The sequence below is a fragment of the Pristis pectinata genome, chromosome 6, assembly GCF_009764475.1.
Source record: "Pristis pectinata isolate sPriPec2 chromosome 6, sPriPec2.1.pri, whole genome shotgun sequence".
In the NCBI taxonomy this organism is placed as follows: Eukaryota; Metazoa; Chordata; class Chondrichthyes; order Rhinopristiformes; family Pristidae; genus Pristis; species Pristis pectinata.
Window position 1 is genome coordinate 82100557 of NC_067410.1, and position 20206 is coordinate 82120762.

At 38.6% G+C, this 20206-nt stretch overlaps 1 protein-coding gene across 1 annotated transcript in view; it reads right to left on the minus strand.

The window, feature by feature from the left end:
* LOC127571873 (spermatogenesis-associated protein 16-like) overlaps window positions 1-20206 on the minus strand; it is an 89609-nt gene that overhangs the window by 35069 nt on the left and 34334 nt on the right. The window contains exons 5-6 of the mRNA XM_052018619.1: window positions 14833-14917; window positions 6364-6511 (exon numbers count right to left, since the gene is read on the minus strand). Of these exons, the coding sequence (XP_051874579.1) occupies window positions 6364-6511; window positions 14833-14917 (233 nt within the window). The remainder of the gene's footprint in view (window positions 1-6363; window positions 6512-14832; window positions 14918-20206) is intronic.

Consider the following 20206-nt stretch of genomic DNA (forward strand, 5'->3'; position numbering starts at 1 on the left):
CAATAATTTCTCTGTTATGAAAAATAAAATAATTTTTTCTTGCAATTGAGTGAATCTAATTTACAAACAATTTAGCTGTGTCTAAGCTACCCACACTAATCTTGGCAATTAAGTATACCAACATATGAATTGGTTGCAAAAGCAAGCCAGTTATCCCCTCAAGCCTTCTCTGGTGATTCACGACCCTCTAAGAGAATAAATATGACCTCATCTACATCTTAAATGGGCTCTCCCTTATTTATAAACATTTGCCCTAGTTCTAGATTCTCCCACAAGAGGAAACATTCTTTCCATATCCACCCTGTCAAGACCCTTCAGTATCTTATGTGTTTCATACTTCTAAACTTCAGCCTTTCATCGTAATAGAATCTGTCCATTCCAGATATTAGAGAAGGTTTACTAGACTGAACTGCTTCTAATGCATTAACATCCTTCCTCAATTAAGGAGACCAATATTGTACATAATACTTCAGATATGGGCTTACCAATGCCCCACGTAACTGAGGTATAACCTCCCTACTTTTGAATTTATTTCCCATGGGGATAAATTATAACATTGTTAACTTTCCTAACAACTGAGTATACCTGTGTACTAGCATTCTGCAACTCATGCACCTGGCCACCTAGATCCCTCTGCATCTCAGAGCTCTGCAGTCTGTTACCTTTGAGATGCTTTTTTTAATGAAATTCAACACTAGTACATGGTTTAGCCTTAAGTCTAATGGTTTCTTTCATTGGACAGAGCACAAATAAGACACTGGTATTGCTGCCAGTTCAAAGCATCAAAGCACCAAAACACCAAACAAACAAACAAACAAACCCTCCCTCCCTCCGGCATGTCATCTATTGGCAATTACTTGGACTTTGCAGTTGTAATATGGCAAAACTATGGTGATCACTAGACTTCCCACCATCTGTAGTTTAATGAGAAAATTCCAAAGTTGCTGCCAGTGACTTGCTCCTCCCCCATAGGCCATGCTAGTTACACCCTTCTCCAATGGAATTAATGAAAATCAGTTGAATTGATGTGACCTTGAGGTAATTTTAAGCTAAGATCTATTTAATAACTCATAAAATGTTATGCTTGGTTGCCCAAGGTTTAAGCCAGTTTCTAAATAACACATAAACCATAGTTACTTTTATTTACAAACTCGGCCAGCATTTATTGCCTACTCCTTATTTCCCTTCAAAAGCGTAGTGAAGTACCATTTTAAACTGCTGAAGTCCACGTAATAAAAGCTCTCCACAATGCTGTTGAATAACCAATTTCAATATTTTGATCAGTGACAATGACAGTTACAATATATTTTCAAGTTAGGAAAGTGTGCGCCTTCTTTTTTTATTAATTCAGGGGGATATTGGTGTCACTGTCATCCCTAATCTCCCCTTGCACTAAGTGACTTGCCAGCAATTTCAGAGCAGACTCTACATTTTGTGGGCCTGGAAGCACTTTTAGGTCAGATCGCATGTACTCTTTTGGCTTTTAACTGCATAATGATGGAAAAAGTGTTATACAATTACATTTTCGGGCAAAAGTGTTCTTCTCTTACGTAGTCACTCAAGGGCAAGTATGTTTTCACTCTGAGTTCTTTGGGTAGAGTTGGTTGATGAAGCTAATGTAGGACAAGCAGACTCTGGGATAGAAGCAGCTTGAAGGGCATGGTGGGTAGGTTATTTGGGAGATGGTGCACTTATTCTATTTTCACTAGTCTGTGTGCCGCTAACCAATGAACTCAAGGTTCTCAGTTTCATCCCAAATACTCCTTCATTTTAAGTAGTCATGAGCCAGGGATTCTCACAAGCTGATGAAGATTACAATTTCTCAGAGTTTTTAAGAACGTCCTTTAATCAGAAAAGAGTATCTGTTTAGTGTCCTGTTTAGTCTAGTGTTTAGTCTAGACTGTTTAGTCTAGTGTCCTGCTTACGAATAAGGTGATCTTCCTATTGGAGCTGACTGAATGTATCAATGCAGAGTTTATTGGATTGGGACGAAACATTAGTTTACTTATTTTGCCATGGACTTGTGTATTGGTGGTACCTCTCCAGTGCATTATGGTGCTTGTTGCAGCTAATCCATATTTGGTGGGCACACAGGAGGACAGGGATCACTGCTGCCCTATAGACATTGAGCTGTGTGCAAGGGTTGAAGTCTTGATCTCAGGCAAATGTATCAATGCTTTCACTGCCTATGAAAGAATGAAACACTACCCATTTTTTCATCAAAGAATGAAAAATTCTTTCAAGTTACCAATCTGTTGCTTACTAATTACATTTTTGCTCATTTTTATAGCAACTGCTATCACCATCCAAATCCATCACCCATTTTGTGGTTTGTTACTAAATATGTGGATACCAAGTGGGCCATGTGAGCATCTGTAAACACACCAACTTTCAATTAAATGCTGCACTATTAGCTGGGACAGCAGCTTCACACTGGGAGATGTCCAAGATCTTAATTTTATGAAGTGTTGTTTCTCAGAGACTATTGCCATATTTCTGTTCAGCTTGACCCAGGTTTCTCTGTCATAATCAATGGGGTTCGTTTGGTGTTGTAATGAATTATAGGTTCCAGTTTTTCCAGCAATCATCCCACTCCAATGATACTCATAAGATTTGCTTCACCATCCTCAGTCACTTCCTTGAACTTCTGTGTAAATGGTCTGTATCTTTTAAGGCCCTGAAGTCTTCAGTTATCAATTGATGAAGTCATCATCTCTTCCCTTCATTGGCAGGAGTAGTGCAAGGATACGTCAACTGGTTTGAAGCCCAAGAGAACAGAATGAACATATGCACATAAATTGCACAGTTGGTGATGGTACTCAATGTAATGTCAAATGTCTGAGTGTGACAAATTCTGGACTAGCCAAGAGTATATTTTTCTGGAGAATATATTACAGCAAGTCTAGCTGTTCCGAGTGCTAGAACTGGATCGGCATTAAATGGCACCTATCCATGTGGAGACCCCTCTACCGATTTTCTGAATGTGACAGAGGGAATGATCTAATTTAACAAGTAGGTTAGGGTATGCTCATTGGGATGGGTATGCTTCCCTGCTCTAAAATTCAGTGCACTTCTGAGGAATTATTGATACATAGATATTTAATAATGTTAAACTGTAGGTACCATTTTATGGAGACAAGTAATCAGCAATGAGTTCACATCATTTCCCTGCATCTTTTCCAGTTTTCTTGTATTTCTTGGGTTACTATGCATTAGCACATGTGTGTCACTTGGGTGTTGCATGTGATATGTTAATGCTATATACTGTATATATTAAAGTGCTGATTATAATCCTGAGCTTTGAGGAACTCCATTCTTTTGGGTTCATACTCTGCTATTTTCTCTATGATGGGTCATAATTTTTGAAGTATGCTGTCAGGTACCAAAGAGCTCAATTTATATTTGAGAACTTTATGCCAAATAGCGTCATAGATGTCTGTAAGCTCAACAGAGACCAAACTTATTTTCTGACTCATTTGAAATCCATTCTCCATTTCAGATATTTCCGGAAACCAGCTTGTTCCATTGAGAGCTGGGATGTCAACATGTTTTATACTTATTCAATATTATGACCACCATGAATCTGTACGTAATATAGAGTAGCATCCTGGGCTGATAACATTATGGATTTTCTAAAGGTCTGTTGGATTTCAGGATAGCAATGACATCAGTTATTCTCCAGATTTTTGGGAATCTGTGACTTTCTACACATTTAGACATAAAGTCACAACTAATGCAACTGTCCAGTTTTGAGTAATTATGCTATTAGACCAGCATTTGAGGTAGCTAGAGTTAGGATAAAGAACAGTACAGCATGGGAACAGGTCCTTTGGCCTACAATGTCTGTGTCGACCATGATGCCAATTTAAACTGCACATTTGCCTGCATGTGGTCAAATCCCTCAATTCTCAGCTTGTATATGTGCCTGTCTAAATGCCTCTTAAACGTTGCTGTTGTATCTGCTTCCACTATCTCCCCGGCAGTGCATTCCAGGCATCTACCAATCTTTGTGTAAATTACTTGCCACATAAATCTCCTTTAAACTTTCCCCCTTTCACCTTAAAGCTATGTGCTCCAGTATTTGATATTTCCATCCTGGGAAAAAGACTGACAATCTACCATGTCTTCGATCAACTCGCCCCTCAGCCTCTGAAGCTCCAGAGAAAACAATCCAAGTTTGTCCACCCTTTCTTTATAGCTGATTCTCTCTAATCCAGGCAACATCTTGGTCAATCTCTACTGCATGCTCTCCAAAGCTTCCACATCCTTCCTGTAATGTGGTGACCAGAACTGTACATAATACTCCAAATGAGGCCTGACCAAAGTTTTATGAAGCTCCAACGTGACTTCCTGAATTTTATACTCAACCCTGTTACCGATGAAGACACCTTTATTATGACCCTGTCTACTTGTGTTGCCACTTCAGTGAGCTTATGGACTTGTACCTCAAGATCCCTCTGTACATCAATGTTCCCAAGGGTCTTACCATCTACTGTATACTTTGCTCTTACACTTGACCTGCCAAAGTGCAAAAACTCACTCTTGTCTGAATTAAACTCCATCTGCTATTCCTCTGCCCACTTTTCCAAATGATCTATATCCTGCTAAATCTTTTGACAACCTTCCTCACTATTTACAACGCCACCAATTGTCTGCAAGCTTACAAATCAGCCCATCGACATTTCCATTCAAATATAGGTATTATATCATGAGCAATAAATATCACAATTGTACATTTTGAAATTGGTTGCAAAATTGGGAAGGGCTCCATCATATTTCGGGACCAAAAAGATGTCCAATGATTGTGCATAATTTTGTTGTGAATCACAACACCCATACTATATTGGTAAATGTGTCAGTGTGTGCACAGTTAATATCTGCTGGAAATATAACTGCATTTTACTTTCTTTTGCCAGAGACCAACAAACGGATCAAAGTGTTTGCAATGCCAGGATAACAGGCTTTGTTACATTACAGCAAATCACTGACATAAGTAGCATTGTGGCCAGTGCATGTCAGCACAGCCCTGCATCAGAACTAAAAGAGATTTCACTCCCTCAGTTTCCAGATGGCATACAACCAAAGGTAGACAATCTTTGTGGTCATTGTTTGATATCCTGGCTGCATCATGATGCTTTAATTCTGGAACATTCCACCTTGCAATTGCACTTTAGTTATCCCAGCAAAGTAAGAATGACCAATGGGTGACAAGGTCAAATATCTGACAATAAATCTGATAACCCTGGTACCCACAGGCATAGCATGCAAATAACAAAAGCCATGCTGCCACATACTATCTATCAGAGCAAGTTGCTGGTGTGAAGAAATTTGACTTTGCTTCTGTTTTGGAAGAATCCTACACCTCAGTGCAGCCTGCTAGTGCATGCTGCATAACTTCACAAGTCCTCTTTAACAGCTCTTTTGCAATCAGTTGATGAACAAAAGCATGAGAGAAAAAAAATGATGCTGAACAGCAGGAAGAGGAAGGAAGGAGACAATCAAAATAGTTCCCTTTTGCCCAGATTGTCCATTAAGAATTCAGTAGTATACCATTAACTTCAAATCTTAATCTTCATTCATCAACATTAACTTTATTCTAACTGAATATTAGTTTGTATACTTAACCACAATGGCAAAATAAATGCCATCACAAAATATTGTTATTCCAATATTTAAGCGAAATAGTGCCATATTACTTAAAACAAAAACTTCTGTTTGCTGTTATTAAAATATTCTCTATTTCCAGGCACCAGAGAACAGTGAAATGACGACCATACCATTAAAAGACTGGGCAAAACCCTGAATTGTAGTGAATAAATTTACATGACTAACAGAAGCAGAAGCAACTAAAGTACTAGCAGACTAATGGCTTCTACTAAAACACAGGGCATGACAAATTTTATAAAATACCCACTATACAACTAAGCGTCAATTTCATTTTTAAATAGAAAGGACTATTACTCCATCAAATTGTAAACACAATACAGTCCCTGCCAGATAACTATGCATTTCAAGGAATATGCTTGATTATCAGTCTAAAAGAAATGTCACATAATTGCATGAAAGAGAATTCTAATTGCCTAAGAGCAAAAAAACGCATTAGAATTTTGTACAGTGTTCCTTTTTCAACCAATCCATTCTTATGATGGTATAAATGGGAAATAACATGATTGCTTACAATAAATACAAGAGATAGAAATTTATGTCAGGAGTTGGCACAAAACGGATGACCTTTGCTCATCTTTTTATTATTCATAGCAGTTTTGTACAACAAGTAGCTGATCCAATACCTGCTCATTTTGCACAAATCAAATTTCTACCATCTGTTGTTTAAAGGGTAGAGATTAAATTTTATTTAATTACCTGCATAAAGGTAGCTGGCATAAGAGGGATGTTTATTCCTGAAAACCTCTTTTATTTTTTCAATTTGTGCCGCAGTTGGTTTCACTGCAAATGGTGTGTACATAACTGAAAATGTTTCAGCTTGTGTGATACCCTCTTCCAACATTGCCTAGTTTCATAAAGAAATGTGAACATGTAAAACACTAAAGGAAAATTCATCATGCACATCAGCAACTTGCATTTCTACAATATCCAGTGCATACCATCACTACTATGAGAGCAAAGAGAATCTCAAGGAAAGTATAACGCAATGGACACCTTAAAAAAACATCATCAAATTCTGTATGATTAAGGAAGAAAGCATTGAATCATGGCAAATTACAATGTAATCCAAGTATAAAATTTCAATCTTAATTGTAATGACCCCTATTCATAGTCACTAATTCTTAATGAAATTGAATCATTTTGTTAGATTAACAGAGGAATGAAAAGTCTTTTACAGTCTCAGCCACTTCTTTCCAGAAGCCTTGAAAGTTCAAAATATACTTGCATAGACAAAAGAATCAGAAATTATCCCTTTCTTTTATACAAGAGAAGGAAGCATATAATCATCAGTAGCACCAAACTGGAAAGGGACAGGTGCAGCACCAATTGCTACCCACACCGGAGAAACGCCAATGCAGGGGAGAGTTCATTGAAAATAACAGGATATTCATACTTGATCCTCCTCACCATATTTCAATTCCCTCCTATCTGCTGGAAAAGCTGCAGATAGAGTATAACTATTGGTCATGTACAGGTCCTCTCCAAGTTATGGCAGGATTCCATTCACATGAACTGTTTGTAACCCAGATAGTTCGCAAGTCGGAAACGTGGCTGCCAACCAAGTTCCCAGGCAGCAGAAGATGCCTGCAGCCCTGCAGCAGTTGGCAAATCCATACAGCCAGTCTACCAGACACTCATTTGTATGTACAGGCTGTAAATAAGTTGGGCATTCGTAACCTGGAAAGGACCTGTAATTATTTTTTTAAAATGGACCCCATTTGTTATTTCAATATTTTGTTTGCACACTCTGGGAAGTCAGAAGGTGAATTGTATTGGTATTGGTTTATTATTGTCACTTGTACCAAGGTACAGTCAAAAGCTTGTCTTACAAACCATTGTACAGGTCAATCTAAAGATAGAATACCATCCTCTGGCCTGCTCTTGAGCCAAAATAATTGTTCGAGTTTAGTCTCTGTCAGCAGGGATTCTCATTACATTGATGGTGCAAGATTGACATTATTATTTACATTTGTTGGAATAAATGAAGTATTTTGCAATCAGGGAGATCGGTTATGAAACATTGTCAGTCAAGTTTCAAACCAGACTTTCATTAATTAGGTTACAACTAACAAGACTCTGTTCATTGGTACTGGACCAATACTTTTTTTTTCAAATTTTAGAAGGTTTTAAAAAGGGTTAAGATGGTTTCCAGAATGCTACAGGAAAAAGATAAAGGAACAGTAGAGACAATATGTGGGGTAAAGATAACCTAATCAAGTCAGGATGGTTGAATTACTGATAGGTGAAGAGGATGGATGGAATGAGACAAAAGACTGAAAAAATTCTTAGTTTTTCAAACAAGCAATGCTGGGGAATAAATCACTGTTTGTGGAGAAAAAAAAATCACTATTTTGGAGAAACTACTGCTTTGAAATTGGACCATTTGAATACGTTCGTTATGCATGATATACATACAAAAAGTACTTTGCAGACCTTACATCATACTAATGTTCATGAACAAGTTGATTAACAGCCACAGGGAAGTTGGTCCAAGCACTTCCAAGAGTTATCCTATGCTGTATGCCTCTATGACCCCGATGTATCCAATATTTACCTGACATCATGTACATATCTAATGACATTGCCCCATAGGCAACATCCATTTTTGTGTTTGGAGACAGAAACTGTTCAATAAAGTTGCAAACTATCACCTGCATTTTACATTGACAATTAAACAAGCAATTGTCCCACAGCAGGTCACTAATGAGATGAGAATTAAAGCACAGACCTTGGGATGTCAATGTTTTGCCTATAACCTCTTCCAGAGTCATTTTTCTGTCCCAACATTCATTTTATTTTTGTCAAAGGTCACAGCATTTCAACATGTACTTCAGTGCAAGATCACATGCAGCTTGATGAGCCTGTTCCTTGCATTTGGTATAAAGGCACTTGCATCACAGGGATGGACTGAGCCACACAATTGCATACAGGGATGCCCAGGAATAAAGGGATATCAGTTCTCACTGGTCATCATGGTAATGACAAGACAGCTGCAACCTCTGCAGGTAGCTGCTATTGGGAACCAGACAGATAAAATGTTACCACAGGATTCAGGTTCAACAATTTTCACATTATTTTTGGGTCACCCATTTGGGGAAAATGCAGTAGCTGAATTTCTAATTTCCAGCTGTATTTAAAAATCTCTGTCCCACTCTATCATGTCTATTCCTTTGCTTCTTTTAGCAGAAATTCTCTTTTTTATCTATAAACTACATTGTGACTTTTTCTACGTTACAGACATTGTATGTCTGTGATATAAAATATTTTTTGATCTGTGTTCTACAATAGACTTGTGTTCTCATTAAGTTAAATCCACTTATTCTTGACCTGCCTAATTGACTTCATTTGCAATGTCCAATTCATCAAAATGTCTCATGTTTTTTCCTCCTGGCCCAAGTGCAAATATCAGACTTTCCAACAACACTGAATTCTTTTTTTTCTTTATTTAATAGTTTATGTTAAAGTATTTTAAAACTGATATCCTTTGCAATTTTTTTATACCATGAACAGAGTCAAAGTCACACATAAGACATTCTTTATTTGAGTCAAGATTCTCTATTCTTTCATGTCTAATTATGATGTTATATGGAATGAAAGTAATATTCAAAGCACTTTTGTTCTGGAGGAGCAGAGTTAAAAATAGTTATTGTGATGCATTTCCTTTACTCATAAAATTTATCAACAGCTGTTTGAATATCAATATCCAGGCACAGGTAAATTTTGACAGAATAGTGCCAGAAATGAGGACTTCAGTGTTCAGGAGTGAGAAGAAAACTGTTTCATTCTGTTGCTAAATAGCCTGACAAGGAGTTACCATATAATGGAGAAGTTAAATTTAAGCCTGAAGGACATTACCTTAATTCTCTAAACTAGAGAATGTGGCCAATTTCAGAATATAGAAAATTCCCTAGACAATCATGGTCAATGACCAAAGACTTTGCATCTTGCTTGAAGTGTAAACAGCTGCCATGTAAATTCTTCATTGGGTTTTGGAAAGGACATGTTGCCACCAGAGACAGCTCAGTTAATTGTACAGATAAAGATATTCATGGAGTCATTCATCTTTTGCAGTTTACTCTCATGTTGATTGGTGAAATTGATGAATGAGGGCCAGTGGAAGTGGCAGTGACTTTGTGAGCAAGAAATTTACCTTCCTTTGCTTATCTATTGAGCTACTCCTGTATTCAAATCCTTTTAGATAAAGAGGCTTAGATAGTTTAGAAGAATGGGCAAAGAAATGGCAGATGAGATTCAATGTTGAGAAATGTGCCACTGTACGCTTTGGAAAAAGAAATAAACAGGTAGATTATTATCTAGATGGGGAGAAAATTCAAAGTACAGAAGTACAAAGGGACTTGGGGGTACTTGTGCAGGATACCCTAAAGGTTAACCACCAGGTCGGATTGGCAGTAAAGAAAGCGAATGCTATGTTGGCATTCATTTTGAGAGATAAAGTGTATAAAAGTAGGGAAGTGTTGATGAGGCTCTATGGAGCACTGGTGAGGCCTCATTTGGAATACTGTGTGCAGTTTTGGGCCCCATATCTTAGGAAGGATGTAATGATGCTGGAGAGGGTTCAGAAGAGATTTACAAGGATGATTCCCGGAAATGAAAGGGCTTACTCATGATGAGCGTTTGTCGGCTCTTGGACTGTACTCATTGGAGTACAGAAGAACGAGAGGGGACCTCATAGAAACATTTAGAATGTTGAAAGGACTGGACAGAGTAGATGTGGTTAAGCTGTTTCCCTTGGTGGATGAGTCCAGGACTAGAGGGCACAATCTTAGAATTAGAGGGTACCAGTTTAAAACAGAAATGAGGAGAAATTTCTTTAGCCAGAGGGTAGTGAAATTTTTGCCACATACAGCTGTGAAACTTTGCCATGTACAGCTGTGGAGGCCCAATCATTGGGGGAGTTTAAGGAGGAGATAGATAAGTATCTAATTAGTCATGGTATCAAGGGATATGAGGATAAGACTGGAATTTGGGGCTAGATAGGAATAGTTTTTAGTTTAGCTCATGGAGCAGACTCAATGGGCCGAATGGCCTATTTCTGCTCCTTTGTCTTGTGATCTTGTAAATAAAATCTAACATATCATTTGCCCTCTTGGTTGCTTGCTCACCTGCATGTTACCTTCAAAGAATTGCATACAAGCACACCTAGGCCTGTAGGCCACTTTGAACATCAATACTAGCTAAGCTTTCACCATTTAACAAAATATCTGTTTTTTTGTTTTGTGCACCAAAGTCGATTTCACATATTTCTCACACTATATTCCATCTTCCATATTTTCTCACTCACTCATTCAGCTTGTGCACGTTCCTTTGAAGTCACAATTCATCTCCCTCCGAACTCACAATCCTAGCTGGTTTAGTACTATATGTTAACTTGGAAGTACTTGTAAATTTGTTGATAATTGATTATGAAAAGCTGGGGTCCAATACAGTTCACTGCAGTCTCTACTAGTCATAGCCTGTCAACCCAAGAATGATCCATTTATTCACGCTCTTTGACTTCTGTCCGATACCCAGTCCTCAACCTCTGTCAATGCATTACCAATTCCATGTACTCTAACTTTCTTAATCAATTTCCTGTGCGGGACATTACTGAATGCCTCCCGAAAATCCAAATATGGCACATCCTTGAAGAACTGAACAAGATTAGTCAAACATGATTTTCCTTTCATAAGTCCATGGTGGCTCTGCTGAATTCTATTATTCTTTTCAAGCTGCTCTGTTACTATGTCCTTCATTATAGATTCTAATATTTTTCCTACCACTGACCTTATACTAACAGGTTGGAAGTTCCCTGTTTACTCTCTCCTTCGTTTCTAAAATTGCTGCACTCCAACCTACAGGAACAGTTCCAGTATTCGTAGAACTTTATAATTCATCTTCCTTGACATTTCATAGTCTGTATTAGTCAGTACACCAATTGTTGAAACAACCAAATGTTTCTTAATGCAGAATCTAGAGTGTGGTTAAAGGAAAAAGGGCCTTTTTGTTGTTCCCTACATAAGGGCATCGGGTAAATCAGCAAAGGCACTGCTCCAGCAGCTGCTTGGTATCCACGGGCATACTGTGTTTTGTTGGCCTTCCTGTCTGCTTCTTCCATGCTTAATGAAGTGTCTTCTTTACACTTCCCCTAAATCCAATATGACTTGTATTGCAAGGCTGTGTATAATAGACATTACAAAAATAGATTTGAGACAGCCCCACAGTGATCAAGGCTCTTGAACCCATGCTTCAAAATGCCAATGCCTTAGAATATTTATTTTGTTGATATTCTCAAGGTCCTGACTGTACCAATGCTGTTCAGGCATGGTAGGGTCGAAGAGGAGTGTCACATGATCTGAAACAGCCTTCTTCTGATATTAATATCCAGGTGGAAATGTTGTGGGGATTGACTAGGTGGAAATGTGAGTAGTGAGGAGGCTCTGTAGAGGCTTCAGGAGGATACAAACAAGCTAAGTAAATGGCTGATGAAATGCAAGGTCATCCACTTTTTGTGGACAAAACAGCTTGTCCCCATGTGTTCTACCTCAGCCCATTTTGGATAGCTATCATTTTGCACCAAAATTCATGCCATTTTCACAATCTCCATGGACATGTTGGAAATGGTATTGAAGGCCATTTCCACAATTGAAATGGAGCTCTTGATAGTTGTGCTCCGCAGTTGTGGCAGACTGTACATCTAAATGACAGATGACGCTAAAATAGGTGGTAAAGTGGACAACGAAGGTTATCAAAAATTACAGGGGTGTCTTGATCAGCTAAGTAAGTGGGCCGAGCGATGGCAAATGGAACTTAATTCCGTTAAGTGTGAGGTGTTGCATTTTGGAAAGTCAAATCCAGGTAAGACTTCCATAGTAAATGGTAGGGCCCTGGGGAGTGCTGCAGAGCAGAGGGACCTTAGAATACAAGTACATGGTTCCCTGAAAGTGGAGTCACATGTAGATGGTGAAGAAGGCAGCTTTTGGCACGTTGGCCTTCATAAATCAAGGCATTGAGTATAAAAGTTGGGAGATCAAGGTGCGTTTGTACAGGACGCTGGTGAGGTCGCACCTGGAGTATTGTGTTCAGTTTTGGTCACCCTGCTATAGGAAAGACGTCATTAAATTGGAAAGAGTACAGAAAAGATTTACAAGGATGTTGCCAGTACTTGAGGGACTGAGTTACAGGAGAGGTTGGACGGGCTAGGATTTTACCCTTGGAGCATAGGAGACTGAGAGGTGATCTTATAGAGGTGTATAAAATCATGAGGGGCACAGACAGGGTGAATGCACTCAGTCTTTATCCTAGCACTGGGGAATGAAGAGGGCATAGTTTTAAGGTGAGAGGGGAAAGATTTTCTTTTTCAATCTTTTTATTAATTTTCAAATTAATACAGATTAATACATAGAACATCAGTGATTATACACGTGATACAAAGAGATCGGGATGACAATCATGACATATATAATCATAAAGAATAAGAAATATGTTCTAGGCCCCACGGTCTCTTAGTAAGCGAATATATTACAAAAAAAAAATCAAAAAGGGAAAGAAAAAGATTTATTGTATAAAAAACCCCAAATCAAAAAAATAAGTAATAAATCAAAACAAACTAAAAAAAAATGTCAAAAAAACAAACTAAAAAAAAAATACTGGACTGATATTTCTCGATGAACAAACAGCATTATTATGTCGTCAAATCCACTCCTCTAAGTTCAAAGCTTATTAAAAAGGGATCTATATCATATGAAAATATTGAATGAATGGTCTCCAAACTTCCTTAAATTTAAGCGAAGAATCAACAGTGCCATTCCTAATTTTTTCTAAGTTTAAACATGATATAGTTTGAGGAAACCATTGAAAAGTAGTGGGAGGTATTGGATCCTTCCATTTAAACAAAATGGATCGCTTGGCCATTAATGTAACAAAGGCAATCATACGACAAGCAGAGGCAGATAAGTGGCCAGATTCCATCATTAGTAGCCCAAAAATTGCAGTGATTGGGTGAGGTTGTAAATCAATATTCAATACAGTTGAAATAATGTTAAAAATGTCTTTCCAATATTTTTTCCAAAAGAGGACAGGACCAAAACACACGTCAGGGAAGCCACCTTTGACTTACATTTGTCACATATAGGATTTATATGGTGATAAAAACGGGTTAGCTTATCCTTAGACATATGGGTCCTGTGAACCACCTTAAATTGTATCAAAGAGTGTCTGGCACACATTGAAGATGTATTAACTAATTGAAGAATTTTTTTCCATGTCTCTGTGGGTAAAAGTATCTGGAGTTCTCTTTCCCATTCATTCTTAATTTGATCAAGTGTCTCTGGATGTATTTTCATAATTAGATCATAAATTATTGCTATCAAACCCTTCTGATAAGGATTAAAACCTAAAATTTTTTCCCATAATTTCAATTTTATATGGAGTAGGAAAAGAAGGCATAGTAACTTTTAAAAACTTTCTAATCTGTGAGTATCGAAAAAAGTGTGACCTAGGCAAATTGTATTTAATAGACAGCTGTTCAAAAGATAAAAAACAGTTATCAATGAATAAATCACGGAAACATGTTATTCTCTTCATTTTCCATAAAGAAAAAGCTGAGTCGATTCTGGATGGTTGAAAAAAAAATTAGATTGAATGGGGCTTGATAAGTTAAATTTATTCAATCCAAAGAATTTACTGAATTGAAACCATATTCGTATTGTATCTTTAACTATTGGGTTAGTCGAGGGAAAAGATTTAATCGGAATTTGACAGGCAACTTTTTTTTGTTACAGAAAGCATGATATCCATGTGGAATAAGCTGCCAGAGGAAGTGGTTGAGACAGGTACAATAACAACTTTTAAAAGACAGTTGGACAGGTACATGGATAGAAAAGGTTTAAGAAGGTTAAGGGCCAAATACCGGCAAATGAGACTAGCTTGGATGGGGCATCTTGGTTGGCATGGACTGTTGGGCCGAAGGGCCTGTTTCAGTACTTTATGACTATGAACATAAAAGATATATTATGCATTTTGAAGTGATGATGATAATATCAACTATCAAAGGGGTTTTTAGGGAGCTTACAATACTATCATTTCCTACACTGTGGCTGAGTTTTGCAACATCAAGCCTGTACTCCAATAATTTAGGTCATTCCTCTTTCACTTACTTCTCCTCACCTGCCAATATAGCTTGACATGTTTGCTGATATTCTGTTCCTTTGCTCCATGTAGCCAATAAATATAATCAGCAATCATAGCACTTCTAGTGGTAAAACAGAACACACAAAGTAATATTATACATGATACTCAAACCTGTTAATACTGCAGACTCTCTACTGTTGTTTTCAGGACACGTAGTTTGTGAAGAATCTTTAACCTTAAGCTGCTCTCTACACATACACATGTATATATATATTTAAAACAGACACCATTAGAAAGATCAGCAATCTTCTGTCAGTACAGCATAAACAATTGTGAGCAGACCACAAGTGTAATTTTCAGACAAAAGTTTAGTCAATAAAATTTTAACGGCAACCAGGGTATACATTTATACTTTTTACACCACACTTGAACATTACCAGGACCATTCTGTGCATTTAAAAGAAAATTAGCATTAACTTAAGATGTATTTAGCAGCTTTCCAGAGTTGATTTTTGTAAGAGAGACAGAAAAGACTGCAGATGCTGGAATCTGGAGCAAAAAAACAAGCTGCTGGAGGAACTCAGAGGGTCAGGCAGCATCTGTGAAGGCAAGCTTATCCCTCTGCCTCCACAAATGCTGCCTAACTTGCTGAGTTTCTCCTGCAGCTGGTTTTTTGATTTTTGTAATAATCCTTTTTATGACCGAGCCATCTCGGATCTCATGTCTTGGACCTCATTGTAGTGACCTCAGAGTGTTGTGAACTGCGAAAGAAACCAAGATTGGGCTGTAGTCCCCAAGTGGGCTGGAAATCAGAAGGTATGAGCTGGGAAGGTGGGTTCAAGGCAAAATAGGGACTATCACCACTCAGTGACAAGAGGAGTAATTATAGCACATTCTTTGTATCTGGAGGAACAGCCCATAGCCCTGCTCCACATTCAGGTACACACATTTCAAAATTTTACCTTTAGGTATGAGGCAGTCTCAATATTTAGTTTTCACTCAGCACAACTTCTGCTACAGTAGCTCCTCAGGACAAACTTTGTAAAAGCTGCCCTGGTCAGCTGTTAGAACATCAGATGCAGATGCTATGAATCAAACACTAACTTAAGGTGTGGATCCTGGACGTTTATTTATTTGTTTTTACTAATTTGGCTTAGAAATGTGCGAGCTTCCCATATGTTATGCTGAAAGCTTAATAGACCAATGCATGATTGAAATATGAGAACAAGCCATTTAAATTTATGTACTTAATACACTCATATTCCAATCAACATGAGAAGAATATTTTCATATCCTGTTTTGCATTTCTGTAACAATTTTTCCCCCAGCATAAACAGACAGCTTTCCTTATTGAGTTATGAAGTTTAATTGTTAGTTTTTTCATCTTGCCATTATGTTCTGTTCTAATGCTAATGCAAAACAAAACAGCTCAGTATCTTTATTAGTATCTTTATTTAGTTTCTTTATTAGAAAAATATAAAGTTAAATCAATTACACCAACATTATTATTATACAAGTTTTATACCAGTATTAAGCCTGCATGATCCCTTCCTCCAGACAGGGCATTTCCAGGCTACCTTAAGAATTTTGCCAAAATACTTTCTGATAGGGGTTTTCAGTTTGTATCTCCTGATTTCCAAAATTAAAAAGATGCAAGGTACCTTAAGACAGTCGTCCTGATATTTCTTGTGTGAATTATGTGCATGAAATCTTTGGCCTGAAGCATCTCAAGGTGCCACCTTGAAGAAGCAGGATGACCCCCCCCCCCACCTCCCCCCCAATTCGTCAGAAAATGATTGGGGTATGTACTACTGTAACACCTCTACAGAAACAAACTATCCAACTTGAAATATTAAAATGTCCCAATTTTCAGATATTGGACAATATAACAGCTTTACAAATCATGGAATTATGTTATTCTGGCAGTGTAACAGAAATGCTGCCATTTTGAGTCAAATAGAACATACAGTTCCAAATTGATCCCCAAAAGTGAAATATCTCCAATGCTAGAAATCTAAAATAATAAAAGATAATATTAGAAACACTTAGGTCAGGAAGGACCTGAGCAGAGAGAAACAGAATTAACATTTCAGGTCATAATCTTTCATCAGAACTGGGAAAACTGTGAGGTAAATGAAGAGTAAGGAGGAGGGAGCACAGTTCACAAAAGGTCTGTGATGGTGCTGAAGGGAGTAGAGGCAAAACAACAGCAAAGAGGGTGGTACAGGAATTCGTGAATAACAAAAGGTGTGTGTGCGCACATGTGCACGTGCGCGGTGGGAAAGTGTAAAAACGAAAAACCTGACAATTATCTGATATTACCAGAAGGAAAAGAAACCTATGCATGCTGGAAGTATGAAATGCAAAGGCTGGATCTGCTGATTATTTTCAATATTGGGTTCTGAAGGCTGCAATATGATTAGCCAAAAGAGCCAATGGTGTTGTGTGTGTAGCGGTTAGCGTAACGCTATTACAGCACCAGCGACCCGGGTTCAATTCCGGCCACTGTCTGTAAGGAGTTTGTATGTTCTCCCCTAGCATCTGCTGGGTTTCCTCCCACATTCCAAAGATGTACGGGTTATGCAGTTGTGGGCATGCTAAGTTGGCGCCGTAAGCATAGTGACACTTGCGGGCTGCCCCCAGAACACTCTACGCAAAGATGCATTTCAGTGTGTTTTGATGTACATGTGACTAATAAAGATATCTTATCCTGGAGATAAGATTGGACTTTCTTCAAACAAAATAGGAGGTAGACACAGAGTTAAGTGTAGGAGTGATAAGCAAAAGAGATCACAAAACCTGTATTTAGCTTCCTCAATGTGAAAGAATCCACCTTACGAGCAGTGGATACAATATACTAAATTAAAATAATCAAAGTAAATCACTGTTTCACCAGGAATGAGTATTTGGTCACTGGATGATGGGAAGGGAGATGTAAAAAGGCAGATATTGCATCTCCTGCAATTGCATGAGAAGATATTTTAAGAAGGGGAGTGGGGTATTGATAGAGATAGGTGGACCGTGATGCCACAATGGCAATAGTCCCTTCAGAATGCTGAAAGTGGAGGGAAAGATGTGCCTTTTGTTGTCGTCACACTGAGATGTTGTAATTTATGGATAATGATCAGTTGAAATGTTGAGTCTAGCTGATTGGTAAGTGAGGGAAACCCTCTTCTTGATACAAGTAGAGGAGAAGGAATGATAGCAGAAGGACAAGAAATGGTAAGGGCACCGCGAAGGGCCCTGTTAACAATGGTGGAGAAGAACCCGTTGTTCAAGGAAAAGGAAGCAGCAATGGTGTAGAGACACAAGAGACTGCAGATGCTAGAATCTGGAGCTACAAACAATCTGCCGGTGGAACTCAGTGGGTCGAGCAGCATCTGTGGGAGGAAAGGAATTGTCAACATTTCGGGTCGAAACCCTGCTTCAGTCCTGAGACTATTATCTTGGAGACTGTGGAGGAAACATCTCAAGAATAAATGAGGTTCACAATTGTCTGGAAAACAATGGCCTGATGTAATGTGGGTTCATGATCCAGAGTACAAGGTGATTATAGCACAGAAACAGACCCTTTGTTCTACCATAATCATGCCAACCATAAAGTACCTATCTATACAAATCCCATTTACCAGCATATGGTCTGCAGCCTACTGTGCCTTGGTGATTCAAGCACTAAATATTATTAAATGTTGTGACAGTACCTGCCTTCAGCATTGACTCAGGCAGTGTCTTCCAGATTCCAATCACCCTCTAAGTTAAAAGGTTCTTTCTCAGATCCCTTCAAAACCTAAGCCTTCTGGTTCCGGATTCATCTGCTGTGGGAAAAAGTTTCCAACTATATAACATAGCTCCTCATAATTTTGTATACCTCTTTCAGGTCCCTCTTCAGTCTTCTCCACTCCAAGGAAAATAAACCCATCCTATTCATTCTCTCCTCATGTAAAACAGTCCATCTGGGCACAATCCACTGGTGAATCTCTTCTGCACCCTCTGTGGTATAATTATGTCCTTCCTATAATGTAGCAACCAGGTGTCAGCAAGGTATCAGACAGCTGGCATTCCTCCACTGCAAAGAATGTTAAACAGGAGCAGCACTGTCCTTGTTCATACGTTTAATGACAACATTATGGATCCTTAGGGAATGGTGAAGTTCAGGATCCTTAGTAGTACAGGAGTAGTTTAGAGAGAGCAAAAGTATAATGGAAAAATTGAGGTGTTAAATGTCATGGCGGCAGTTTGCAAGGAAAAGATGGTGAGGAGGGACAGGATCCAAGTGGATTGGGAATTCTGAAGAGAAGAGAAAGGGTCCACTGGCTGGGTGAAGACTACTTGCAAAAAGGCTTAGTTAATGAATCCATCTCTAATCTACTCAAAAAACACAATGCAATCCAGGACAAAACAACCTTCTTGATTGGGACCCCATCCATCACCCTAAATGTTTATTCCCTCCGTCACCGCACAGTGGCTGCATTGTGTACCATTTAGAAAATGGGCTCACCTAGACTTTATTCACCTCCCAAAGCACAATCTCTACCACAAGTACAGGAGCAGCATGCTCAGGGAAGGACAACAAACTGCAGGTTCCCCTGCAAGTTTACACCATATATTGTACTCTCATCATTGGCAGGTCTTAATACCAGAAACCTCCAGCTAACAGCATTGTGGGAAGCCTTCACCAGAAGGATTACAACAGTTCAAGATGGCAGCTCAGCATCACCTTTTCAAAATCAATTAAAAGGCAATAAATGCTGGCCTTGCTACTGAGGCCCACAACATAAAAATGAATTATTAAAAAAAATGGGCATGAAGGCAACGCTGGGGGAACAGCTCAACATCATGTCAGTCAAGGAATTCAATGAGATGGTGATGCAAAGCGATGAAACTGAGACCTCTGCCGAGGACTGATTATTTGAGGTCAGCAAGGGGAGCATCACAAGGAGTAACAAAAACAAAGCAAAGTGTCAGTCTGGGAGAAGAGGGGAGTTCAGAAGAAAGTGAAGGGGAAAAAGGATCTGGAAATGCCTACGAATTCAACAACATAGAACAGTACAGCACAGGTACAGGCCCTTGCCTCACACATCTCCTTTAAACTTTCCCCCCTCACCTTAATGCCCTCCAGTATTAAACATTTCCACCTTGGGAAAAAGGCTTGACTATCTATGCCTCTCATAATTTTATATACTTCTATCAAGTCACCCCTCAACCTCCAGTGGTCCAGCAAAAACAACCCAAGTTTGTCCAATCTCTCCTTAGCTAATACACTCCAAACCAGGCAACATCCTAGTGTAAGAAAATCGCACTTAGGGAGAAGATCAGCCATGATCTTGATGAATGGCAGAATAGATTCAAAGGCCCAAATGGCCAACTCCTCCACCTATTTCTTTTGTATGTCCACTCAACCACCTTTTTT